A 27,987-nucleotide genomic window follows, 5' to 3' on the forward strand; every position below is an offset into this window, starting at 1 on the left:
CGCATAAACAAGATGGCTGTAGAGAGCAATTCAACCTTTACAGGTCAAATCTTCTTCTTCCGACTGGCACCACTCTTGGTTTCGCCGTAACAATGTTATTCAAGTTATATTATATAGTGCGCTAATTTTTCTATTAAACGATTGGGATATTTTTTTAACTCCTCTAATAAAGCGGGGTCTCGAAGCGAAATCAATTTATTTATTTATTTAGTTAAGATGCTTTCAAGGCCCGAAGGCATTACAGAAAGGAGTGGGTGAACATAAGAAAAGAATTGTGCAAGATACGAAGACATATTCAACGTGGCGTTTCATGAATACTGGTTTTGAAGGTGTTGGTATTCAGGATGGCTGCAACGGTGGCTGGAAGGTGGTTCCAATCTTTGCTTGTGCTAGGGATGAATGCATTACTACAAAGTTTAGTACGTGAAGATGGCACACCAATTGTGAAACTGTGATGAGAGCGAGATCATATGTATGACGGCTGGGTGATAAGCTGTTCTTTCAACGAAGGGTTGTGGTGGTAGATCTTATGGAATAGCGAAAGGCAGAAGCATCTACGACGGAAAGAAAGTTCTGGCAAGTTAAGTGTTGTTTTCATTGAGGTAACGCTAGCATGTCGGGCGTAGTTTGATAAGATGAAACGCGCTGCACGATTTTGAAGGGCTTCTATGCTGTTTATGAGTGTAATCTTAACCGGGTCCCAAATGGCACATGCGTATTCTAGTTTGGAGCGAACTAATGTTTTGTAGAGAGTTAGTTTCAGTGACGATGGTGCGGATGAGAAGTTTAGGCGCAAATAGCCCAACATGCGATTGGCATTGCTACATATAATGTCGACATGCATGTTCCAGGAAAGGTTGCTGGTGATGTTTAGTCCGAGGCATTTTTACGATGAGACAACTGAGACAGGGCTATTATTAATTTGTTGTACATTAAACCTTCCGTAATAATTTTCGCGTGCAATTCACGACTAATCCACGGCTAGCGTATCCCTCGAGGACGACAGTAGTATTTGTGGAGAAAATTCGTTTCATATGCATTTATGACTATTTCAAGTACCAAAAGCCACGAATTCGTCATCGGAGACAAGAACATCTGCCCAGGAAGTTCAAGGTTCGGAGAAGACATAATTTTTTCTTATGGTCAGGATCTTCGCAATTTGCGATTTTGGGAAGACGCCATATATAATGGTAGGTGATCCCTCAGAGCAGTGGTAATGACACGACATTTTACATTTGGAATATGAGAACTAACAAGGAAGAAATCAATTAGAGTGACTGGGTTTTGACCGATTCAAGTTCGCCAGGTAATAGCATTGACTTAATCAATGTTTTTATACAGTGAAGTTAGTTCAGTACTTTCAGTGCTAGTGATATTTATGTTTGTGTTAAAATCACCACCGCAAATAATTACTAGCTTATTTCTAACGCAGTAATGAAGAAACTCTTGCGGATATTCAAAGAATGTATTATAGCTCCCACCTGGTAGGCAGTACACAGTAGAAAAAATAAAATGAATAATTTTTACCAACTGTATATCATAGTCAGCATTCTATGAAGTAAAATCTCCAAGTAATTTATGCAGTAATGTTTCTTTCACTAAAACAGACAAATCACCACTGGGACGACTTAAGCGAGTAAGGTTGTAAACATTGTAGCCAGGCAGCCGGTATACCAATTTAGTTAAAGAATGCGTCAGAAAGGGCATACATTCCGAACAGATTGTGCGTTCAAGTGAAAAATTTAGGGATCTGAGAAACAAATTTCGCCAAGGTCCTTCTTCAAATTGCTAGGTTCGATATACATGAAACTATAATGAAGGCACGGTGTGCGCTTAACTTGGGGATAAGGCTAGGCTGTCAAGTCGCTTCTTGACCTGATAACAACCGACTCGCCTTCTCTCCACCTTGCAAGGACTTTTCCTCCATTGTGCCAGACAAAATGAAAGTCATGTTCGCGTGGCCACTGTTTTGCCTCCCACAGAAGTTGCTGCCTTTGCATATTTAAATTTTCCTGAATGCGCACATCTGAGTTAGCCACACTCAGCTTGTGGCGATTGGAAAACCAGTCATCCCTGATAGACTGTCTCGCAAAACGAACGACAATACCGGGCGTCTTATCAGGATTTGATGTCAACGGCGCATGATAGTTATATCAGGGGGAGACAATGCGGGATCCTGAACTGAAGCAGAACGCACATTTACTTTGTCGAGAAGATTTTCGTGCTCAGTTTTCGGAATACCGTGCAGGTCCAAATTGAGCTTTCTACTGTGCTATTCAAGCTCATTCATTTCTTTTTTCAGATAATTTATCTGGTGACATTCCTATCCAGCCTCAGCTCCTTCCGTTTGTCGCCTAATATCCCTTAGCCTATTACGCTGCTGGCCTAATTAAGAGAATATTGTATCATGTCTTTCAGATAACAATTGCACACTTGTTGTAATAGCTTTAACGATGTTTGTTCAAGTTGGTCGGATGTGCATAAATCTCCAATTTTTAGGGCTTACGAAACATAGTGCTAGAGTAAATCCACGTTGGGACTCCAGAAAGTGGAAGTGAGTTATAAGTTCCATATGGGAGAAACTGGTTTTTCATGGCTTACAAACGGGTCCAGACAACAGGAAGACAGGCAAGAAGGCATCAGGTACTCGGACCTTAACCTCGAAGAGAATGCAGAGAAGACGCGTTTTGCATGCAAAGCCTCTCTAAGAAAACGTTGCAGCACCCCTAATATGAAATGGTTTCCGTAATCAATGATGAGCACTATAGTTTATGTACTATGAAATGAATGGCACTGCTGCCCCGCCCGTCAGAGCTCATTAACTATTCTAATCGCTCTATTTATCCAAGTAAAGACATGAGAAATTTCTAGTAGATGTTGGTAACGTCTTTGGGGATGCAGAAACAAGTGAAATAGCACGAAAACTAAGATATTGAGTGATCCATCAAAGCCTATAGTGCGATGCACAAGATCCTACAGCCCGAGGCCGGCTTACTCTGGCCTGGACTCGCAACAGTGCGATCGACATAAATACGAAAGCTGCCACCCACTCCTAATTATTATTCTAAAAGCGGAGACCGCCGCCAGCCAAAGCAGTTGCGTCTACAGACACTTGTTGCTCAGTTACTTGTTACTTGTTGCTCAGTTACCCTGGGGAGAAGAACCGCGTGACCCAACTATCAGGTGACAGGACTTGCTCCCGCCTCGTCAGCCCCTGACAATTACATGTAATAGAGAAGATAATACGTTTCAACAACAACTCACTTGTAATCGAAAGACACACCGTAGCCGGTCTTGCTGTTCGCACCAGCCGACCTCGCTTGGCTGCGGAACACGTCGAAGCTGAATTGATCTCGCGCGCCCCGAAACTCACCGGACGAAGGCTCGTAGTAAGCTGTAGTGTAGAAAAGAAAGTTGCAGTGGCCGTCTGGTGGGTACATCTCCTTGAATATAGCCCTGTGACTTATCGTGCACAGGAGGAGGTCCTCGTGCGATTCGCGCTTCTTCGGCACTGGACGCGGCGGGTGGGGTGTCTCTGCAAGCGCATGCGTATAGTGGTGAAACCAGACATGCGTTGTGGCAATGTGACCAAGGGGGCGAGACACAATATCCTATTCATTAATAGGACAGCGGTTGCAGCGGGTGGTTTCACCATTCACAGTTGTCAATACAAATACCGCGGCGGTTCTGTAAAGAGAAATTTGGTGCAGCCTGCAGGATACATCAAAGTCCCACATAACAATCAGCTGACATTTGCTGGTGCGTTTGCTTTTTTCGTTCTCTTGCAGATGCATTTACTAATTCAGTTTAGTCGAATGTCTTGTCTATTTATTTACTTATATGCTTATTTGCATAACTACATTCGCACGCAGGACATTGAAATAGAAGGGTTAATGCATTTTGCATGGGGTAAGTTGTGCAAAGAAAAAATTAACAATACGCTTGTGGCGAAGAAGACGGACACTATACTGGGCCAACCTCTCCCAGCGCTGTTCTCAGAGAGACGTCGTTCATGCTGAGAGTTCGTGCCCTCCTAAAACAGTCGGTCCCAAGCGCCGGTGACTAAAAAAACACCTTTTCAAGTGGTGGAGATGCTAGATATCGATGCCAGTATCTTTACGCCTTAATACTTCTGCGGCTTAATACCTTTACGCCTTAATAAACGCATTTACACACAATATGAAGCAGTTGCATGATAGAAACAAAAGCAATATATTCAATAACACGATAAAAGGATGGCCATCTATACAGGTGGGGATATTAAGTAGGTAAACGAAGAATGTCACTCAGGCCCGGCTCTAAATAATCGTGTGGTTATGTGCAAAGCAAACGGCACTTGAATACTTCTACCTATAATGATGTATGCAAAATAAACTCAGGCAAAATACAGTCAATCCACAAAGACTACATAATATGTGCCTTGGCATAGCCTACACGGTAGAAGAGCTTCCGCTCGCAAAAAATTGCAAATAATAATAATAATAATAATAATAATAATAATAATAATAATAATAATAATAATAATAATAATAATAATATTTATGCACCACAAGAACAAATACATAGCAAGCGGGCCTGTCGAAGCCTAAATGGCTTGTGTGAATAGGCCCGACAGCGCCGGCAACAGCGATGAGGTCAGTGTATGTACATATAGGTGTTACCTTAGTGCCGAAAAAACATTGTGCAAACAACAGAAGAATTAAATACGTGTTATTACAATGTAGCGTGAACATATTTTCAGGCTTATATAAATCAAAAGCAAAAAATTAAATACGTGTTATTCCAACGTAGTGAACATTTTTGTAAGCTGATATATATATACAGGTTAAAACAACCAAATTACTTGAAATAAACACATACCCATACATAAAATAACCTAAATGGCAGATGACATTTTCTTTAAAACCTTTTTTGACTGAACAGAGAAAAATTCGTCAGGCCGATCATTAAAGATTTTTGGCACATAGACACATCGTCGTGCCTCACCATACCTAGTTCATGAACGAGGAACATTGAAACGAATGTTGTCCCTCAAAAGTCGAGGGGCTACATATTTCTCTCTGAATTGGTCGTTCCAAAAATGACGAAGAAGAACAGTTTGCTTAAATAACGACTGAAATGAAGGAAAACCTAACGCTGAAAATGAATTGTCACCTGACACCTGGCCACAGCCATAGGCAACACTTTTCAATATATTTTTTAGTAAACTGTCAATTCTCGTTTTCCATCGCAATGCGCAGAAAGCGAAAAGGGCAATTCCGTATCGCAATATACTATATGCGAGTGTATGCACTATGCTTTTCTTTACCGATAATGGCGTGAAACCGTTTATATTAAAAAGCAACGAAGCGGCACGCCTAAGTTTGCCACACAGATGGGCCAGATGATGCTGCCATGACATGCTGCTATCAGTAAATAAACCGCGATATTTCACACGGTCTACATACTGAACAGGGGTACATGTACGTACATGAAACGCAGCGCTGGTCATGCAAGAATACTGGAATGTTTATTGCTGTGGTCTTTAAGGGCTTTCTAAAACATTAACTGTGTCTTCCTGTTATTTACATATTGAAGGGCGCCAACAGCCTTTTCATAATTTATATGCTTTGTTAATATTACCGTATCGTCAGCATACTGATAGATAGTGCCTTTAGAAACTACTAGAGGAAGATGGTTTACTAATGTGTTAAGTAAAAGAGGTGATGTCCTGTCCGGAATGTCCTGTCCCTCAATAACCGGAATACTATCCTGGCATCCGTTTATCGTTCCCCGTCATCGTCGTATTCGGACTTTTGTTCACAGCTAGAAGAAATACTCAGCGTCTTAGCAATGAAAATAAGAACATCATCATTTGTGGTGACATTAACATCAACATACTTAATCCCAACTGTCAGTCATGCTGTGATTATACCAACTGCTTATTTAGCTACGGTTTCTCTTCCTTAATCGATGTTCCAACCAGGTGCGACACTTCTGGTTCTTGCACATTGATAGATCATATATTTTCCTCATCATCTTCTGATTATACCACTGGAGTAATAGATTATTCCATTACTGACCACTATCCTCTGTTCTTATTTCTGGGTGTCGCAAAACGTACGAAGTGTCGCCAATATTCCAAAAATTCTTTCAATGAAACGTTATTTATACAGAAGGTACAAGGCACTTGTTGGGAGAGCGTTTTTCAGGAGAACTGTCCTGACAGGATGTACTCGTTATTTTTATCAACAATAACAATCTATATCAATGAGTGCACAACTCATGTGTCCTTTCAGCAAAGATTCTCGTCTCCCAGAAATCCATGGATTACAAATGCGTTGCTGCGCTCTATAACAAAAAAGAATAATCTTCACAAAAAGGTGAGACTGCAGCCGTTCAACACAGCTTTGCGAACTAAATTTAAGAATTATAGCAATATCCTTTTTGGTATCCTTAAACGCGCAAAACGGGACTATTATGAAAGACGGATAATTCAGAACGGAATGAATACCAGGCGTAATTGGGAGCTTATTAAAGAATTTCTTAATATTACAGAGTCTAACACGGGCATTAAAAAATAATTTATGACAACGAGGAATGCACAACCGAGGCTGACATATCAAATGCTTTTAGTGATCATTTTGCCACTTGCCAGAACACGCTATCTCCTAGTGTTTTACGCCATCTCCCACGTTGCCTTCAGTCATTTTTCCTTCGACCGGTTTCTTCCGAAGAAGTTTTAAAGGTAATTTCTTCTCTTAATGTTACTGGACCTGGGCTAGATTCTATTCAGCCTTCTAGAATAAAACTGGTTGCGGCAGACATATCATTTGTTTTTGCAGGTATCGTTAACAAAATTTTTAGCACAGGCATATTTCCTGATTTGATAAAACATGGTAAAGTAATCCCTGTGTTCAAAACGGGTTCTCGTGAAAACATTAATAACTACCGCCCAATTTGCATTTTGCCGTTTTTTGGTAAGGTCATTGAAAAACTTATTTACATTCGTCTAATGCACTATCTCAATAAATTTAATCTTCTTTCTCCATTCCAATTTGGTTTTAGGCAGAGTTATTCGACAGAATTGGCATTAATTAACTTCACGGATAACATTAAACGCTTTATTGACGAAGGGTTTGTTGCAGGAGCCATATTCATCGATCTGACAAAAGCCTTTGACACTCTAGATCATTCTATTCTTTTGTATAAGCTCGAATCTTTCGGTATTACTGGCCCACCTTTAAATCTTATTCTAGCTACTTGTCTAACAGGCCTCAATAGTGTATCTTAATGGCCAATTCTCTTCTACTAAGGTAATTAACTGTGGCGTTCGCCAAGGCTCTATACTAGGCCCATTGTTGTTCTTATTATTTATAAATGATCTACCTAATGTAATTACCAATTGTAACTGCTTGTTATATGCTGATGACACGACAATCTACTCATCACAAAAATCGCTTACCGCACTTCAAGACACACTTAACACTGAACTTAACAATGTGTATTCCTGGTGCACTGATAATAAACTTCAAATCAATCCTTTAAAAACAACCTTTGTACTATTTCATAATCCACAAACGCCGATTTCTTCTCCAATAACTGTCTCGTTAGATACTTATGTTATACCAACATCTGATACTGTTAAATTTCTGGGTATTACTCTCGACAAACACCTTAAGTTTAATAGCCATGCCAACTCGCTAATAAAAAAAGGTTTCATTTGGCATCCGCATTATCATTAAAACACGCGCATTCTTCCACCCTCATATTATTAGATTGTTGTATCATGCTTATATTAACAGTCATTTATCATACTGTTTATCTTCATGGGGTAATACATATGCCATTCATCTCAAACCACTTCAACGTCTTCAAAATTAGGCAATAAAATTAATTACCTTTAGCTCATTCCGCTGCCATTCTTTACCTATCTATCAACGTCTTAACGTTTTACCCATTCAAAAGCTGTTCTATCATAAGTTGTCACTCATTACATTTCGTCTCTTTCATCGTGAAATAACCTTACACAGTCTTCCTTTTGATAACCTCATGAACAAAAATATTATGAAGGTTTTCAGAACGCTATAACCTTCTATTACCTAAAATCAGATCTAAATATGGTAAATTTACACTTCGCTTCTATGGTATTTCACTTTGAAATCGCATCCCTGTCAATATTAAGTCATCTCTTTTATTGCAGTTTTTTAAACACAATATGAAAAGAATACTGTTAGCAGAACCATCTTTTCATTTGTCATAAATATATTTTCATATTCATTCAATTTTGCTTACATTATTTCTGTTATTGTATCGTTAGGCTTCATATTTCTGTAAAACGCTTTGTATTTTTCTTTGTTCGTAATATGCAGAAGAGCCAAATTTTTGTTACAGATTACTAGATATTCCTGCATAACGCTGTTTTTAATATATATCTAATTGTCTTCTATTTATTTGCACTTGTTCCCTACGAATTGTATTTCTTGACGCGTTTTTTTTCTTTTGTTTTGTTTGTTTATTCGCCCTCTACCTGCTGCTCTAATACTCTTATGCACCCACTAATGATAGGAGGTCCCCCTGGCAGTTTCTAACTCTGGGACCTCCTGATGCTGTATATAATATGTAAGCCCGTTTCTTGTACATGCAATAACAATAAACTTGAGCTTGAACTTGATAAAATCGAACCCTGGGGAACACCGGCTGTAAGCCATTGCTTGCTACTGACGGTTTCGTTGTCGGTCATAACTATCTGTGACCTACCACACATGTAGTTTCGAAGTACGTTGTGGAATGGTCCTCTGAATCCCATTAAAGTTAGTTTCTCTAGTAGAATGTTGTGATTCACTCTGTCAAAAGCTTTTTCTATATCTAAAAATAGCGCTCAGGTGAATAAGTTGTTTTCAAATGCCGAATATACTTCATCTGACAATTCTTCTAATAGAACTGTGGTACCTTGATTCGCAACGAAACCAAACTGCCTGTGCAATAAAATCGAAAACCTCATTAAGAAAGAAGTCATCATCATCATCATCATCATGAGCCTGGTTATGTCCACTGCAGGGCAAAGGCCTCTCCCATACTTCTCCAACTACCCCGGTCATGTACTAATTGTGGCCATGTTGTCCCTGCAAACTTCTTAATCTCATCGGCCCACCTAACTTTCTGCCGCCCTCTACTACGCTTTCCTTGCCTTGGGATCCATTCCGTTACTCTTAATGACCATCGGTTATCTTCCCTCCTCATTACGTGTGCTGCCCTTGCCCATTTCGTTTTCTTGATTTCAACTAAGATATCATTAACTCGCGTTTGTTCCCTCACCCAATCTGCTTTTTTCTTATCCCTTAACGTTACACCTATCATTCTTCTTTCCATGGCTCGTTGCGTCGTCCTCAATTTCAGCAGAACCCTTTTCGTAAGCCTCCAGGTTTCTGCCCCGTAGGTGAGTACTGGTAAGACACAGCTGTTATATACTTTTCTCTTGAGGGATAATGGCAACCGGCTGTTCATGATCTGAGAATGCCTGCCAAACGCACCCCAGCCCATTATGCTTCTGATTATTTCAGTCTCATGATCCGGATCCGCAGCCACTACCTGTCCTAAGTAGATGTATTCCCTTACCACTTCCAGTGCCTCACTACCTATCGTAAACTGCTGTTCTCTTCCGAGACTGTTAAACATTGCTTTAGTTTTTTGCAGATTAATTGTAAGACCCTCCCTTCGGCTTTGCCTCTCCAGGTCAGTGAGCATGCATTGGAGTTGGTCCCCTGAGTTACTAAGCAAGGCAATATCATCAGCGAATTGCAAGTTACTAAGGTATTCTCCATTAACTTTTATCCCCAATTCTTCCCAATCCAAGTCTCTGAATACCTCCTGTAAACACGAGTCAAAAGAAGTCATGCATTCATAAAGGAATTTTTCTAGTGTCTGGGAAAGTGCCGGCAAAATTGAGAAAGGTCTATAGTTTTCAACCTTATCTTTCCTGCCTCCCTTATATAGTGGCCTAACTATAGCCGTTTTTAGAGTCTCGGGAATTACTGTAGTTTCTAAAAAACATTAATTAAAAAAACCAAGACGTTCGCAAGCACATCGAAGTTTCTTCGCAGAGTGCCTACTGATATGCCATCTATTCCTGATATACCATCATCGGGTAACGCACTGTGGCAAGCAATGCACTCTTCAAATACCATGATAAAAGAAAACGAGGTACTTTCATGAGCTCTACGAGTAAGTCCGGCGGAGAAAGGTGAGAACAGCCGAGAATCAAAGGCAACGTTTCTTACCTAACAAGAAGCACAAGCGATTACGACAGGTTCACACGCTCCGCAGGAACTGCAGCCGATCGTGGGGGAACGCTCGGTTTTACAGTTTCCAGTTCTTCGTGTGATGCTTTGATTCGTCGGCGCTGGACTCTAGTTGATCGATGCCTGCTCAGCACGTGCAAGTGTCCGGTGTCCAGTGGGTTGATCACGTCAGATGGTGCAGTGCTTGTAATCCATGCGGCAGATAGACCAGACATCAACCGTTTTCGGGTGCTACGACGCAGGCAGACCTAACAAGAAGAAGCGATTATGACAGGTTCACACGCTCCGCCGGACTGCAGCCGATCGTGGGTGAACGCTCGGTTTTACAGTTTCCAGTTCTTCGTGTGATGCTTTGATTCGTCGGCGCTGGACTCTCGTTGATCGATGCCTGCTCAGCACGTGCAAATGTCCGGTGTCCGGTGGGTTGATCACGTCAGATGGTGCAGTGCTTGCAATCCATGCGGCAGATAGACCAGACATCAACCGTTTTCGAGTGCTACGACGCAGGCAGACCTAACAAGAAGAAGAAGCGATTATGACAGGTTCACACGCTCCGCCGGACTGCAGCCGATCGTGGGGGAACGCTTGGTTTTACAGTTTCCAGTTCTTCGATGGTGGTGTTAGAAAAAGTACAATACAATATTACACTTGTAGATGCCTGTTTTGTTACCTACAGAGTAAATTGGATAGAAATTCCTGCCATGACAAGGGCTTCATGAGTTATCTTGCTCCACTGACTTTATACTGGCTAACGTATTAACCTGGCAACCAACTTTAATGCACTATTTTAAGCTACCCCTTTTACTTTGTGAACCTGCCTCGAAATAATGCAGATGCCAACTCTGCATGGTGAACACCAGATGGCCACCAAAGAAACCTCTTTAAAGCAGCCATGGTACATGCAGCACAGTGAGACTAACCACTGTCTTGCCGTGAAATGTGCGCTTTGGGACAGCAGATATTTTTATCATGTACTTTTGGAGCACTATTAAATTACGACAAATGTTCAAGGAAGATTTGTGGGCTTCATTTGCGAACAATCCAAAGAAAGCAGGCTTTGGCCACAACACGAATTATACACACACGCACGCACGCACGCGCGCACACAAACACACACACACACACAAACACACACACACACACACACACACACACACACACACACACACGCACACGCACACGCACACACACACGCACACACACACACACGCACGCACGCACGCACGCACACATTATGTATATATGCTAGAACAGGCGCCTAGATAACCCCTGAACATTGAAGGAAAACCCTAGGAAATTTCAGCACATTAGTATTCTAAGGCTCTGCGGTGCTCTGTTCCTGCCTCAGCTCCACTTTACCAGCCCCAGTTTACTAATGCTTTACCATCAGTAAACACAGTTTACTGATGTAAACTGTGTTTACGTCAGTAATATCAATTTAACAGAGTGGTTTTGTCCTTAATTGAGAGAAATAACTGCTGCGAGCAATGATTGCGTCGGTACGCACCCTACTTCATTCCATCACGTCAATATTTTCACTATACGACTCGGCCACTACGCTGCATAAGCTTCAGGAGATAACCTGCGGCAGGCGTTACAGCGGCTCAAAATAAGATGTCACAGCAACAAAATATCTGCAAATGACGCCTGACACTACAACGCTTACCAAGTCATCCTTCCAGCCTCTCGGAAAATGCTGCTTGCCGTGGTTAGGATACACATCAGCACAATCAGTGTCACATTCCGATTCGCTGCTCTCAGACGACGAGGTCGACGAGGTTTCATGCGTGCTTCCCAATGGATGACAGTCTTCAGTTGCAGCGTCAGTTGAAGGGAATGGTGCGATGTGGCCTGCGTCAGCGTCTGCTTCGCTTTCACAGAAACTCTGTTCACTTGCATCAGTAGAACCTAGCTCACTGTCCAACGCGGCAGACGAAGCACCAACTGATGAACGTTTTTTGAACCTATTTTGAGCGTATGGGCAGTATAGGCACGTCGATGGACGGGTCCCATAAGTACTTTACAAATTGTCTTTTCGGCGGCATTCGTGAACGGCGCAGGCACAGCACCTACGGACCTTGCACGATTACTTTACTATAAAATATAGAGCGCAACACTCAGTAAAACATAGCGAACAGCGAATGCGGAGCAGTACTGCAGAGTTGTCATGCAATCACGTAGTAGTGCACCCGCTGGCTAGAATACCTAAAGCGTTGCCAGCCGGTCAGCTGCCTCGACGCTCAATGACTCAACAGTGAAACGTTAGATCAGCCTATCCGAGAGGTAAGTCTGGAAAACGCATTTTATAGTATTAGGCAATAGTGTGTGACTCACAGGACTGCAAACATTCATTAAAGTTTTGTTTCAAGTTATTATTATAAGTTCTTTTTTATAATTTTACGCCAAACATAGCCATATCTAAAAAATCAGCAGGGTAATACTGATATCATCTCTTTCGTTTGCGTCGTGTTTGCATTTTTCTGTCGCCATTTCCTACGTATTTTTGTTAGTCGTCTCCCGGCAAGTTGGTTCTTTATTTTATGTTCCGGCCTCTGCACGTGCGTTTGTTTGCTCGGACAGCTGGAGCGTAAGATGTCTCACGTCCTTGTAAAGTGAGTTGACGATAACAAGTGGGACGTGTATCCCGTGAATGCTTTGACCGACGCGGATGTGGCCTTCCGTCTGATATCGCAGCAGGGGTCAATTAAAGAAGTATTCAACTCATCAGTTGGAAAGAAGGAGCGCCGCCGGACCCGGTGGTACTCCTTGCCTTCGGTGAGTACATCTCGCGTTTTTTTTTTTTTTTTTTTTTTTTTTACGGCTGTCCCTACTAAAGTAACACATTTAACAGGGAGAGGCGGGCTAGTTGGTCGTCTATATTGGAATGCATCATGTAACCGCGCAAACGACAACGGACGAGGAAACATCCGCGCCTGTCCTGTGTGCTTCTTTCCTCGTCCGTTGTCGTTTGCGCGGTTACATGATGCATCCCAACTAAAGGCCTGTTGGATTCATCCACGTTACACGGAACCTGTCTCACAAAAGTTTATGCGCTGTCCAGGTTGCCGGTGTAGCGTGTTGCACGTACAATCAGTGTATCACTAAGACACGGAGAAAAAACATCTCATAGCGAATATTATCGACGCGACCAGTTTGTGTGCTAGACCTTGACATTTTTCATACGTATGCCCGAGCAGCGCAATGTAATACAGCCTAGCCAAAAATTCGTGCCAGCCTGCCCGTATATCAGACATTCTGCACGATATTTCAGCAAGGTTCTGACTGGTGTCGCATAAAAGTCGCGGGCCGCTTTTATCGTCGCGACAAGAGATTGGAGGATTTTTTACAAGCACTGCTCCCGGAGGGGACATGTAACCGCAAACGGAGGCTTCAGAAGAGCACTTGAGATTATAACAAAAGAGGCGGCGCAGGTTCTCCAGGGCACCCAAGGGGTGCGGGAGGATCGAAGCTGGAAGCAGGGCGGCCCGTGAGTTGGGGCCGCGGAGGCCGAAGCGTGTCATGGGCATTCACACTGTAAGGCATTGGTATTTCGGGTTGCCGGTCTTCTGCAGGTGGATGGTCACGCATTTATGAAAAAGTAATATTGTAAGGAAGATAACGAACGTGCGCACAGGGTCAGCAGCATCGGCAGCATCAAGCGCGCAGCAGAAGCTCGAGCTCGGGAACTGCTCGGTGCATCGTAGAACCGGCGGTCGCTACGAACCCTAATAAATCTCCTTTACAAGTGGTGGAGGTGCGGGGTAACGTTCCACTCTACTATCCTGGAACTCCGTTCTCGGACGCTACCCTCTGCCATGCCGGACGCCGACCAGCAGGTTCTTCCACCGCCACGCGTCCCTTGCCCTGGCACCCTTCGCCAACGTAAGCCTCCCATCTTCAGCGGAACCGACGACAACGACGTTAAGAGTGGCTGTCGTTCTACGAGCGGGTGAGCGTTCATAACAAATGGAATGACTCAGATAAACTGGCTTACGTATCATTCTATCTCGCGGGCGTGGCCAGTCTCTGGTTCAGAAATCATGAGAGGGATATCCGAACGTGGTCGGCGTTCAAGACTTCGATTACAAAAGTATTTGACCGACCCGCCGTCAGGAAACTCCGAGCCGAGCAGCGTTTGCGTACACGCCCACAGGACACGGGTGAGACATTCACCAGCTATATAGAAGACATTCTAGATTTGTGCAGGCGCGTGAACGCTGCCATGACGGAAGCGGGAAAGATCAAGCACGTCATGAAGGGAATCGATGATGACACGTTCCAGATGCTTCTGGCCAAGGACCCACGCACTGTTGGCGACGTCATCAGCTTGTGCCAGAGCTATGATGAGTTGCGTAAGCAGCGAGCTCTGACAAGGCGACATCCCACACCAAATGCGACGTCACTCTGCGGCCTGACCACCGGCCCAGAAGAAGCCTCTCTGATAACCCAAATCAAGGATTTCGTCCGTGAAGAAGCTGCACGACAGCTATCTCTGGTGTCCATTACTCAGGAGTCTGCGAGCACTTTGCCGTCTCATCTCCGTAACGTGATCCGTGAAGAGGTCATGGAAGCACTGCCGGCTGTTCACCAGTAAGATGTCGTGACTACACCACTCACTTATGCTACGGTTTCTGCAATGGCCCCTAGCACTGTGCCCGTGCGTCGCTTCCAGCAGCCTGTGCACCGCCCTCCCCCTCCCGTCCCCTGGACCACCACTGCCGTCACTAACCCGTGGCGTACGCCGGACAATCGCCCTATATGTTTCGCCTGTAGGTATCCTGGTCATGTCGCAAGGTTCTGCCGCCGCCGATCGCAGGCGTTCGATGGCGATCGCCGCGCGCCCTATGTGCCGCCTGATCCAACTGCACCTTACAGATCCTTCGACCCATCACCAGCTCGCTTCCAGACTGATCGCCGTCCTTGCTTCGAACGCCTGCGGTCACCGTCCCCACGTCGCCGATCGCTTTCCCCTATGCGTCGACGGCCCGTCTCTAACGAAGAGGGAAACTAGACGACGCAGTTCCTGAGGCAAGAACTGCGCTAGTGTCGACATGCCGAAGTCCTCCTCTAACTGCCAATGTCATTGATGTGTTTATCGAAGATATCGCTACAGTCGCCCTTGTCGATACCGTTGCCGCTATTTCAGTTATGGATGCAAGATTTTGCCGTTCGCTTCGTAAAGTGACGACGTCTCGGTCTGGATTGTCGCTCCGAACGGCGAGTGCTCAACCCATTCGCCCTACCGCTGCTTGTACTGCCCGTGTGACCATCCAGGACGTTTTGTACACGATTGAATTCATAGTTCTTTCATCATGCTCCCGCGTCGTTATTCTAGGATCGGGATTTTCTCTCACGCCACAATGCCATCATCAGTTGCGCTCGGGCTGAGATTGAACTTTTCCACCTTGGTGACCTGGCCTCCGTCGATGCTCATCCTGCCGCTAAATTTGTCGTGAAGGAAGACACCTGTATTCCTCCGCGCTCTTCAGCATTTGTACTAGTTTTCTGTAGTATCATATCCGACAGGACGGTCTTCTTCATGCCCTCTCATCACTTTGTTACCCGAAAGGCGCTTCCTTTGCCCTTTGCAGCTCTTGACCGCCGCGAATGCCTTGGTTACGTCGAGTCGGTCGATTCAACACGAATTGTCTCCGTCCTCGACGAAGTGCCTTCTACTGCCGTCCATGAACTGAGTGCCCTCTCCGTACCCGACTCAACATGGACTGGTGTGTTCAGCCCATTCATCGCCGAAGATCTGACGCATTCGCAGCGATCTCAACTTCTCGCACTCCTTCAGCACTTCCGCCATTCTTTCGACGTTGCACAACCATCTCTCGGCCGTGCATCGACGGTCGAGCATTACATCGACACTGGCTCTCACTCACCGCTGCGACAAAGACCATATCGCGTGTCCGCTACGGAACGTCGCGTCATTGCAGACCAGGTCGATGACATGCTCCGTCGAGGCGTCGTTCAACCTTCCCAAAGCCCATGGGCCTCTCTTGTGGTCCTCGTCACAAAAAAGACGGTTCAATCCACTTCTGTGTTGATTTTCGACGATTGAACAAGATCACGCTGAAGGACGTCTACCCATTACCACGCATCGATGATGCTCTGGACTGTTTACAGGGAGCCGAGTTCTTTTCTTCTCTGGATTTGCGGTCAGGCTACTGGCAGGTTCCGATGGCAGAGGCCGATTGCCCGAAAACTGCCTTTGTTACACCAGACGGCTTGTATGAATTCACCGTCATGCCTTTCGGACTTTGCAACGCTCCTGCTACGTTCGAAAGAATGATGAATAATGTTCTACGTGGCCTCAAATGGAAAATCTGTCTATGCTATCTTGACGACATTGTGGTGTTCGCCCCGATTTCGCAATGCACCTGCTCCGCCTCCAGAACGTACTCACTTGCTTGACCAACGCCGGGTTGCAACTTAACCTGAAGAAGTGTAGATTTGCTGTCCGTCAGCTCCCAATTTTAGAAGGGCATTCGCCCGGATCCCGAGAAGCTACGTGCTGTTACTGCGTTCCCAAAACCTACTACTATGAAAGAGCTACGCAGTTTTATCGGCCTCTGCTCTTAACTCCGACGATTCGTTAGAAACCTTGCGTCAATTATATCGGCTCTCACGCAGATCCTTGGTGGCGCTAGAGATCTCTCATCATGGTCTCCAGAGTGTGACGACGCCTTCGCAACCTCGCGCCGTCTTCTCACGACGCCACCAATTCTTCGCCATTTTGACCATCAAGCGCCAACCGAAATCCATACCGATGCAAGCGGTGTAGGCCTTGGCGCTGTGTTGGCACAGCGTCAACCTGGCCAAACAGAATACGTCGTCGCATACGCGAGTCGCACGTTAACCAAGGCGGAAACAAATTACAGCGTTACAGAAAAGGAGTGTTTGGCAATTGTGTGGGCGCTTGGCAAGTTTCGCCGATATTTATACGGCCGATCGTTTGACGTAGTGACCGACCAACACGCACTATGTGGGCTGTCGACGCTCAAAGATCCATGCGGCCGCCTTGCCCGCTGGGCATTGCGAATCCAAGAATATGACATTCGCGTGGTTTACCATTCCGGGCGAAAGCACTCCGACGCTGACGTGCTATCCCGATCACCGCATCCCCCGAAGGCCAGTCACGACTCTTCCTGCGAGAGCACATTATCCTCTCTGGACGTTGACACTATCGCTGCTGCAAAGCGTAATGGTCCCTGGACTGCACTCTGCTCGACCTTCTCTCGGATACGTCGAAAGTTCCAGCGTCACGTACGCTTCGGCGCCAAGTTCCTCATTTTGCGATTCGAGACCAGCTGCTACATCGACGCAACTATGCCCCAGAGGGACGCACCTGGCTACTCGTCATTCCGAGAATCTGGCGATAAGAGCTCTGCTCCTCGTTGCATGTCGACCCTCAGTATGGCCACGCTGGAGTCTTCAAAACCTACGAAAGACTTCGACACCGCTATTACTGGCGGGCAATGCACAATTTCGTTCGAACATTCGTCCGCCAACGCCGTAAAGCGCTACCGCACAACTCCGCCGGTGAACTCCAGCCTTTGCAATGCCCATCCCGACCCTTTGATCGCGTGGGCATAGATCTCTACGGGCCACTTCCGTTGACTCCTACCGGCACCAGGTGGATAGTCGTTGCGGTAGACCACTTAACCCGTTATGCGGCGACCGCTGCTCTACCAAATGATACAGCGCAGGAGGTCGCCAATTTTATACTTCATCGTTTTCTCCTTCGTCATGGCGGTCCACGTGAACTTTTAAGCGACAGAGGCCGCGCCTTCTTATCTGAAGTCATCGAACAACTGCTTGCTCAATGCGCTATTGTTCATCGTAAATGCACTGCTTATCACCCACAGACTAACGGTACCACGGAACACTTTAATCGAACTCTTGGTGACATACTCGCCATGTATGTTTCACCTGATCACTCTAATTGGGACCTCGTTCTTCCGTTTGTCACCTATGCCTACAACACCGCGACGCAGGCCACTACCGGATTCTCACCCTTTTACCTTCTTTACTGCCGTCAACCTTCGCACACAATCGACACCATTCTGCCCTACCGGCCAGACCCATCCGAATGCCTGCCGATCTCGGAAGCCGCCAGACACGCCGAGGAATGTCGGCAGCTGGCCCGCCGATTCACCTCGGACGACCAGAACCGTCAAAAAGCCGTTCACGATGCCCAGAACTCGACTCCGACTTTCCTCCCGGGCGCTCTCGTCTGGTTGTTAGCGCCACACCGCACGGCTGGGCTCGCTTCAAAATTCCTTCCGAAGTACGACGGGCCATACCGCATTCTCGAGAGAACATCACCCGTGAATTACCTGATTGAGCCGCTAACGCCGCCGTCCGACATGCGACGTCGTAACGGCGAAGTCGTTCATGTTCAGCGTCTTAAGCCGTATCACCATTCTACCGTCCTTCCAAAAAACTAAGTCGCCAGGATGGCCCCCTTATTTCCGCGGGGCCATTGTAAGGAAGATAACGAACGTGCGCACTGGGTCAGCAGCATCGGCAGCATCAAGCGCGCAGCAGAAGCTCGAGCTCGGAAACTGCTCGGTGCATCGTAGAAGCGGCGGTCGCTACGAACCCTAATAAATCTTCTTTACAATATGTATTTATTAACAATAGCGCAAAGGCCCCAGTGAAGGGGTTTTACAAGAGAGGTGGGCTATTTACAAATGCATTAAGTGTTATATACAATTTTTTTTATTGCTGTCTTGAAGTTGGTACTACTGGAGAGGAGCGCAACGTCAGAGGGAAGGTAATTCAAATCTTGCGATGTTTTGACAGAAAATGAAGAAATATTCACAGTGGTTCGAGCAGATGGTGGGTATACAGCTGTTTCGTGATTAGTGCTGACTTGATGGCAGGAGTACAGGGTGACATGTGATAAAACTTGAACAATAGGCGCAGACGTGCTATTCTGCGGCGTGCTGAAAGGCTTCCAAGGCTTGCGCAAGATTTGAGTTCGGTGAGACTAGAATGGTATGATCATTCTGAGAAAATGAATCTGGCTGCACGGTTCTGTACAGATTTTAGCATTTTGTTAGGGTTACTTTGGTGAGGGTCCCAAACAGTACATGTGTATTCCAGTTTTGGTCTCATTATTATGTGATAGGCGAGAAGTAGGACAGAAGGAGGTACTAGATAAAGGTTACGACGTAAACAACCAAGAACGCGGTTAGCTTCATTAGTAGTGTGCATTATATGAAGGGAGCATGTTAAATCTGACGACAAATGAACACCTACGTGCTTGTAGGCACTTGCACATGAAATTGCGCGGTTATAGATCAAATAATTCAGCGGTGAGTAATATTGCCGGCAATGAAGAGAAAGTAGTGATGTTTTATTTGTGTTTATTGACATGAGCTACTCGTTGCATCAGATTTCGATCCGATGAAAGGCAGACCGAAGTGAGTGAATGTCAGACAGGTTGTTAATTGGACGATATATGTAGCACGCAGTCGTCTGCAAAAAGTCTGATGTTAGAAGAAATATTACTCGGTAAATCGTTGATATATATTAGGAATAATACTGGGCCTAGGATCGTGCCCTGAGGCACGCCGGAGATGACAGGAAGGTAAGCAGAAAACTGTTTATTGTCGTGCGCGAATTGCTAGCGGTTAGTTAGGAAGTGACAAATCCATTCAAAAGCAAAATAATTAATGCATGCAAGTTTTAGAAGCGGGCGTTCATGAGGAACGTTATCAAATGCTTTCTCGAATTCCCCCCCCCAAAAACACACACACACACACACACACACACACACACACACACACACACACACACACACACACACACACACACACACACACACACACACACACACACACACACACACACACACACACACACACACACACACACACACACACACACACACACACACACACACACACACACACACACACACACACACACACACACACACACACACACACACACACACACACACACACACACACACACACACACACACACACACACACACACACACACACACACACACACACACACACACACACACACACACACACACACACACACACACACACACACACACACACACACAGGTTGTCCCACTTTGAGTCAAAGTTTTAAAAATGAAAGGCACTCCGGGTGCAAGTTGAACCGAATGCATAATGTTGGCACTGGCCTAAAGATACTCAGAGTATTTTTTATTTTCCCCTTAACTAAGGCATTAGTTAGGTTTCATTAATCAACTTTTTAAGTATTGACTGCAGACACCAAGTGTGATACGCAAAGTTGTAGAGCACCTTCAACCTCTCAATAAATTGTTTCCAACACGATATATCTCACGTGCTCCTTTCTTCCGAGTTCCAAAGAAAGCCCGCAAAATATAAAAAAATACCACGTGACGGGGCAATGGTACACTGTTATTGTGCTGCTTGCTCTCAAGAGTGCAATGGATGAAAAGCTCGGCTGCAGCGAGACTGGCCCGTGACAGGGCGTTACATCTGGTGTAGGTATCTGGGCGTGCGGCTTTTATCGCATGACGGCACAAATGCGTGCTGCTGGCCGAGCGGTGCCGAAGCGATAAAGCATCGAAGGAGACGAATGAGAACAAGAACATAGCTTTATTTTTTTTTATTCTTGAAATGGACAAGAGCTGGCGGCCTGCCGATGGTGTGTAATGGGGTTGGGCGGGGAGGCGGCGTTAGGGCCGGAATGATTTTGCAGTGACCTTCAATCCAAAAAGCGCCTTTCGATTATAATGCGTGTTGGAAGAGGTCACCATCTCATAGGCACATTTTCCAAGCCGTTCTTGATCATGGTATCAGGGATGGAGTTGCAGACTTGTCTTACTTTTTCTTTTAGGTTCTCTGATGTTGTAGTTGGTGTCCGGTATACTTGATCCTTGATGTAGCCCCAGAGAAAGAAAGCAAGGGAGTTAAATCTGGCGACCATGCTGGCCAAGCAATGAGCCCATCCACTGCTGCGGGAATAATTCAGGCAGCCATTTGCGAGCTTTGCTGATGCGGTGTGCAGGAGCACCATCATGCTGATACCAAATATCCTTGATCCTAGCCAATGGAACTCGGCAAAGAAAATCCTCAGGCGCCACATCAATGATGTCGTTGACATATGTTTCGCCTGTAAGTATGTTATTAAAAAACAGGGGGCCAATGATAGTGTCACCATAAATTCCACCCTACACATTAACTGACCGTTGATATTGGTAATGTCTTCAAAACCCAGTGAGGGTTTTCGTTGCTCCAATAGTGAGTGTTCTCGATGTCCACTTGGGCATTACATGAGAAGGTAGCTTGATCAGTCCACAGTATTTTGTTGGCAAAGCCCAAGTCCTCTTCCGCCTTGATTATAAACCAGTTTGCAAAGTTCTTTCGATTTTGGAAATCGCGGGGCTCCAACATCTGGTGCAGCTGCACGTGGTATGGATGAGGCTGCCTCTTTTTAAGTACTCTCCACATTGAAGAATTTGGCACCCCAGCTTCAGCACCCACACTACGAGCACTTGCATGTGGGTCTGAAGAAAACTGACACAGTATCTGTGTCCACGTCCTCGCCCAGGATTGAAGAATTATGTTGTTTCTTCGTAAAAGTTCCAGTCTGTCTCAGCGTTTTATATGCATGCACAATCATCATTGAGCTCGGATGCTTACCTGGAAGCCAGTGTTGAAATAGCTAATGTGCACGCCTTCTATGTCCACTTGACGCACCTAGAGCCATAACCATATCCTCCCTTTCCTCATTGGAGTAAGCCATATCCGCTGCTCAACGTTGGTCACAGCTGAATAGCATTGCTGTAGAGAACACACAGGGATACGGGTGCCTGAGAAGCACTGGATATTGGGGGCGAGGTCCACCACTGGAAAAGCTCATGCCACCGTCGGCGTGACGTGTGATGAGGGGTCACGTGCACACAGTGGGCGCGTCGGCTGCATCAGAAGCACCGAAGCGAGCTGAAAACGAAAGTTTAAAGTGCCACCTGTGCTGCGGTTCTGATTAAGTGGTGAGGCTTTACCGATTGACAACATTTGAAAGTGCTCTAATAGGTAGTGGCTGGCTTTGGAGGCGTGCAGCATGGTAGGCTGCTGCTCTGTGCCGCTGTGCCGGACGTACGCAATGGAGCCCGGTGTCAGCCTTATTCACACGTAGCCGCAGAACAAGGAGCTACATGAAGCTTGACTCGCGAAACTTAGAACCGGCAGACAGCCATCACCTACAACTCCGGTATGCAGCAAACAAAGACGCGAGGAAGAATTCTGCTATGGTGTAGGGGCTGCGCGATGTTCGGTGAGTAGCAGAAACAGCGCACCGAGACGCTCGCCCACGCCCGCTGCCCGGCTAATGTCATGACAGTTTTGGTCTATGAACTTGTTGATGCTAGATACTGGCAAGTTCACTGGAACGGAAAGGGAGCGGCAAGAAGCACATTAAAAAAAGCATGGCATATGGTCACGTTTGTGTTATGAATTAATGTAGTGGATTACGAAAAAGAAGCAGAGGGAAATTGCACGCTGAGAAGACCGATAAACATACAGTGCGACGCAACTTGAGAAATTATATTGAAATGTCCAAGAATTTAGAAGACAAAAAAGATTGAATCGTTGCGACGGCACATCCCAATCACCGTAGGTGTCGAAATCTCTATAACAAAATTATTTTTGAACAGTTGTGATAGCGTCCATGCAACAAAGATTACCAGTGTACTGTCAAATGCTCATATGCTGCGGCTTAAAGCTCACGGCACGGTGCGAAAACGCGCTCACAGCGAAAGCAAAACATTGTTCACGGACATGCATGCAGAGGCGCAGTCGGTCGCTGCGAACCCGTGCGATCGCTGCATTGAGGCTTCATTGGTTATGCTCCATTTGGTTATACAGACAGCCCACTATAAGAACATATTTCACATAGTTTATTCTCAGCGTTTGCCTACCTTTCACGCAAGAAGCCAGTTAGGCAGACTCCGTCGTGGCGACCGCGCGCAGCGGCGCTCACTATACATATGTATTTGCAAAGAGATAGCGTCTATAAACGATTCTGTGCTTTCAGTTTACCCAAGAATATTATATCGACAGTCAAAAACTTCCCTCGTTGTGAGAGTACTTACACAAATGTCCAGGAGGGCCGCCACGTTGTGTGTTTTTTTTAGCGCTGTAAGTTAAACCTATGAGGAACGCGCCGCGTTATCTCTCATACTACGCAAGGGAGGCCTTCCGACAAATGGCGACTCCGTAAGTCCTCACCCCCAAAATTGCAGTTCGCTGGAATTGGTTCAGACGAGGTACATAAGGTATGATCTACATCCGGTAAACTGAAACAGCCTGTGGGCGCACTCTCTCGGGGACTGACGCGCTGGTGACGGTGCACAAGTGTGAAGTTGACGCGGCCACCCGATACTGCGACCACAAAGTGATGTGCATGTGCGGGGTGCGAGATAAAAAATAAATGCCTGGCGGACAGTAAGTGCGAGAAGGGGAGCAGACGGAGCCAGTATGGAAAGAGTTGTCCGAAGAAGACATGCGTAATCTTCCTTGAATATAGCCAAGGGTTTTTTACCATTAGTTAGTTTTGTCCGCATGTGATTTATCCGCTGTTATTCGAGCCCTAAGATTTAAAAGTGTATCATCATCGTTCAATTTGAAAACTACTACAAGTTCATTTGTGTACAAAGGCAACATTGTAGCAGCAGTCATTGCTTTCCATCATTCCCGCGCACTTCGCCCTTTCCTTCTCTCAAACCGAATCAAAATGCTGCTTACATCTTTTCTTTTTTGTGGCCTTAGATACTTGATCGCTTTGGTAACATTTGGCCAGCAGCATGCATTTGCACCGTCCTGCGATAAGAGCCGCATGCCCAGATACCTGCACCAAGCATAACACCCTCTTGCGGGCCAGTCTCACTGCAGGCGACCCTGTTCATCCATCGCACGCGTCAGAGCAGCGCAATAACAGTGCACAAGTGCCCCGTCACGTGGTATTTTTTCATATTTTGTGGGCTTTCTTTGGAACGCTGAAAAAGGGGTCATGTGAAATATATCGTGTTGGAAACAATTTATTGAAACGTTTCTGTAAATGCTCTACAACTTTGCATCTCACACTTGTGGTCTGCAGCCAATGCTTAAAAAGTTGATTAATTAAACATAAATAATCCGTTAGTGAAGGGGGGGGAAAAAAAGCCTGAGTAACTCTAGGTCAGTGCCAACATTATGAATTTGGTTCAACTTGCGTTCGGAGTGCCTTTCATTTTTAAAACTTTGGCTCAAGCTATGTGGGACAAGCTGTATATATAGTACAGGAGGCAGATTGAAAGGTTAGATGACATAGCTGGCTGTTCATTACACTATTACTAAAAAAGATATTTGTAAATTTAGGAAACTAACCCTCATTTATCACTGGTTGCGAATAAGCTCATTATGTAAACTAGGTTGTTACTTAACAAGACTTACTTAGTCAAGACAAACATGGGCCGGTTTTTGTAGCAATGCCTTTTCCCATTCAGGAAAGAAACAAAGTAGGAGGGCTTGACGTCACATTTCTGAAGAAGTGACTAGCGCAAGGGGGGACATGAGACAATGAGACACTAAAAAGGGGACAAGGACACGCGCCTGTCCTTGTCGCCTTTTAGTGTGCACTCTTGCGCTAGTCACTTCACCATGGAATGCCAACAAGCCCGGTCTCGCACCCCACATTTTTGAAGCCGGAAATGCAGCCATGTTGGTGTGCCATTTCCCTTTGTGCCTCCAATCAGCTCGCCAGAACAGTTAGGCACGAGCTTCGAACTTGCATTGCTATGAGCTGCCAGAAGTGTGTGCTGCTGATGCGCATCAGAACAAAGCCTGTGAAACTTCTGTAACAGTTTTAGTGAAGCAGACGCGATGCTGTGCCCATCCGCGGCACGTTGAAGAAGATGACAAAGACCTGCACTGCGAATACTTGAGTATGTCTGTTGCTGACACTTGCACTCAAAGACCCAAAACATCTTTCAAGCTTACACACCTCGCTTCAAAGTCAGCTCGTTTTGCGAACATAATGTGCTGCGAGAAAGACACGGGTCGAACAAGCTTATCTCACTTTTCAGAGGCCTAGAGCAGCAGCTAGAGCTTAAGGGGCATGGTTGCTATGGCAAGCTCTCCTACGCTCTCCTTCCTCCGTGCCTTTTCCCGATGATAATGCCTTTCAGTGCTCTTCGCTTTAGTGAGTGGTCAAGCGAGGCTGTGTATCGGGCAGAGCTTTGAAAGAGGCCACTCATAAATGCTAAAAGCACTGAAAGGCATTGGCATCGATAAAAGGCATCGCTACAAAGTACTGGCCATGCTCGCCGCTTCTTTCTGTATAAGTAAAAACAAATAAATCGTACAGGACTTGAAATGTAGAGGACTTGACATAGCATAAGAATTGGGGATAAGAGTTAATGGAGAACGGGTTAGTAACTTGCGAATCGCTGATGATATTGCCTTGCTTAGGGACTCAGGGGACCAATTGCAATGTATGCTCACTGACCTGGACAGGCAAAGCAGAAGGGTGGGTCTAAAAATTAACCTGCAGAAAACTAATATTTAACAGTCTCGGAAGAGAACAGCAGTTTACGATAGGTAGCGAGGAACTGGAAGTGGTAAGGGAATACATCTACTTAGGGTAGTTAGTGACCGCGGATCCGGATCATGAGACTGAAATAATCAGAAGAATAAGAATGGGCTGGGGTGCGTTTGGCAGGCATTTCAGATCATGAACAGCAGGTTGCCATTTTCCCTGAATAGAAAAGCGTATAACAGCTGTGTCTTACCAGTATCCAGCTACGGGGCAGTAACCTGGAGGCTAACGAAAAGGGTTCAACTTAAATTGAGGACGAGGCAACGAGCTATAGAAAGAAGAATGATGGGTGTAACGTTAAGGGGGATAAGAAGAAAGCCGGTTGGGTGAGGGAACAAACACAAGTTGATGACATCTTAGTTGAAATCAAGAAAAATAATAGGCATGGGCATGGGCAGGTAATGAGGAGGGAACATAACTGATGGTCATTAAGGGTTACGGACTGGATTCAAATAGAAAGGAAGCGTAGCAGAGAGCAGCAGAAAGTTAGGTGGGAGGATGAGATTAAGAAGTTTGCAGAGACAACATGGCCACAATTAGCACATGACCGGGGTAGTTGTAGAAGTATGGGAGAGGCCTTTGCCCCGCAGTGGGCGTAGCCAGGCTGACGATGATGAAGCAAGTGATCATTGTTAGCATTGTGTTCAATGAGGCTGGTTGGGTCATGTTTAGAATAAAAACAGGAACAGCACATCACAGAGCACAGGACCGCGCTCTGTCCTGTGCTCTTTACTCGCTCGCCCTGTGTTGCGCTGTTCCTGTTTTTATTCTAAAGTGATCATTGTATTTTTTTTATATATTTTTAGATAAGGATGCCATTGGAGCCATTTAACGGTGTGGAGTAAACAAATATATCGGGACATCTGAACATTCGAATATTATTCATCAAACAACCATGCAGGCTGACTGATGACTGGTTGTTCAGTTTTAATATTTGAATAAGTTGGGAAACAAGCGACCGAATAACTGGTATTGCCAAAGGCCTGATTTAGTGGTGCTTCTGTAGTTTGTCAACTACCATTGGCAGTATTGAATTAAGGCGTGTTTGTAAGAAGGCTTTATGTTGATAACTTCGAAGACAGTCTGTGAAAATGCACTGCCCGCAGATAATTTTCGTGTGCGTGATACTGCTAAACCAATTGTTTTTTATATCTTTAATAAAGATAGATGCTTCTTTTGAAATTTCAGATCAACCCATGCAGCACCTGTACTGTTCAGGTAAAGTCACTTCAAGAAGAAAACGCATTTCGATGGGGGCGAAATGCGAAAACACCCGTGTACTTAGATTTAGGTGCACGTCAAAGAACCTCAGCTAGTCGAAATTTCCGGAGTCCCCCAGTACGGCGTGCCTCATAATCAGAAAAATGGTTTTGGCACATAAAACCTCACAATTTAGTTTTTTTTCAAGAAGAAAATCAGGAATTAAAAGATGAAGTGTAACATATGAAGCGGATGGCGGAAAAACACGATTACACTTCCGGTAAAAAGCCTTTCAACATATGTTGCCACAACATTGTACAGTCACCAGCTGTCCCAACCTTGGTGCTTGACCACTTGCCATTGCTTTTGAAAAAGTTGAAGATCCTTCAAAATAAGAAAAAGTTTAATTTCATGAAACATATTTTTCAACGAAAAGGTTTTTGCTTCCGGTATTACCATGTGAACTTGGTCACAAAGTGTCAAACTATATGTCATAAAAGGCGCTGGCAAGAACACTCTTCCTTTCTTATGAGAGCACAACAAAATTGTTTAGGTAAATGAAGAGAAAGAAGTTTTACACCATAATGCATTCGTCGATTATCAGCCATTTCTTAAATTTTTATAGGCCATCGAAAGACAATAAAATGGTCTGTAGTTAGGATTTTTTTCCAGTAAAAGCTTAAAGTTTGCCTCAGGCAAATGTTCAGGACCTCTACAATGCAGAAAAAAATATGCTTGGACGGAATATGGTACAATAGTGTACACATGTGACGACCACTCAAGAAAGCTGATACAGTGTGCTAATTAAACAATGAATTGAAAAAGAATATGCAAACACTGCCTCTTGTGATAGCTCATTGTATTGTTATTAAACTGAGAAAGCTTTATTAGAATAATTTTTTGCTTA

The 27,987-nt window shown here is 45.1% G+C and overlaps 1 protein-coding gene across 1 annotated transcript in view; it reads right to left on the minus strand.

The window, feature by feature from the left end:
* The window catches only part of LOC140219126 (uncharacterized), an 87,557-nt gene that overhangs the window by 50,274 nt on the left and 9,296 nt on the right, over positions 1-27,987 (minus strand). The window contains exon 3 of the mRNA XM_072289013.1: positions 3,265-3,535. Within this exon, the coding sequence (XP_072145114.1) occupies positions 3,265-3,535 (271 nt within the window). The remainder of the gene's footprint in view (positions 1-3,264; positions 3,536-27,987) is intronic.

This window comes from Dermacentor andersoni, chromosome 6, assembly GCF_023375885.2.
Source record: "Dermacentor andersoni chromosome 6, qqDerAnde1_hic_scaffold, whole genome shotgun sequence".
Lineage (NCBI taxonomy): Eukaryota > Metazoa > Arthropoda > Arachnida > Ixodida > Ixodidae > Dermacentor > Dermacentor andersoni.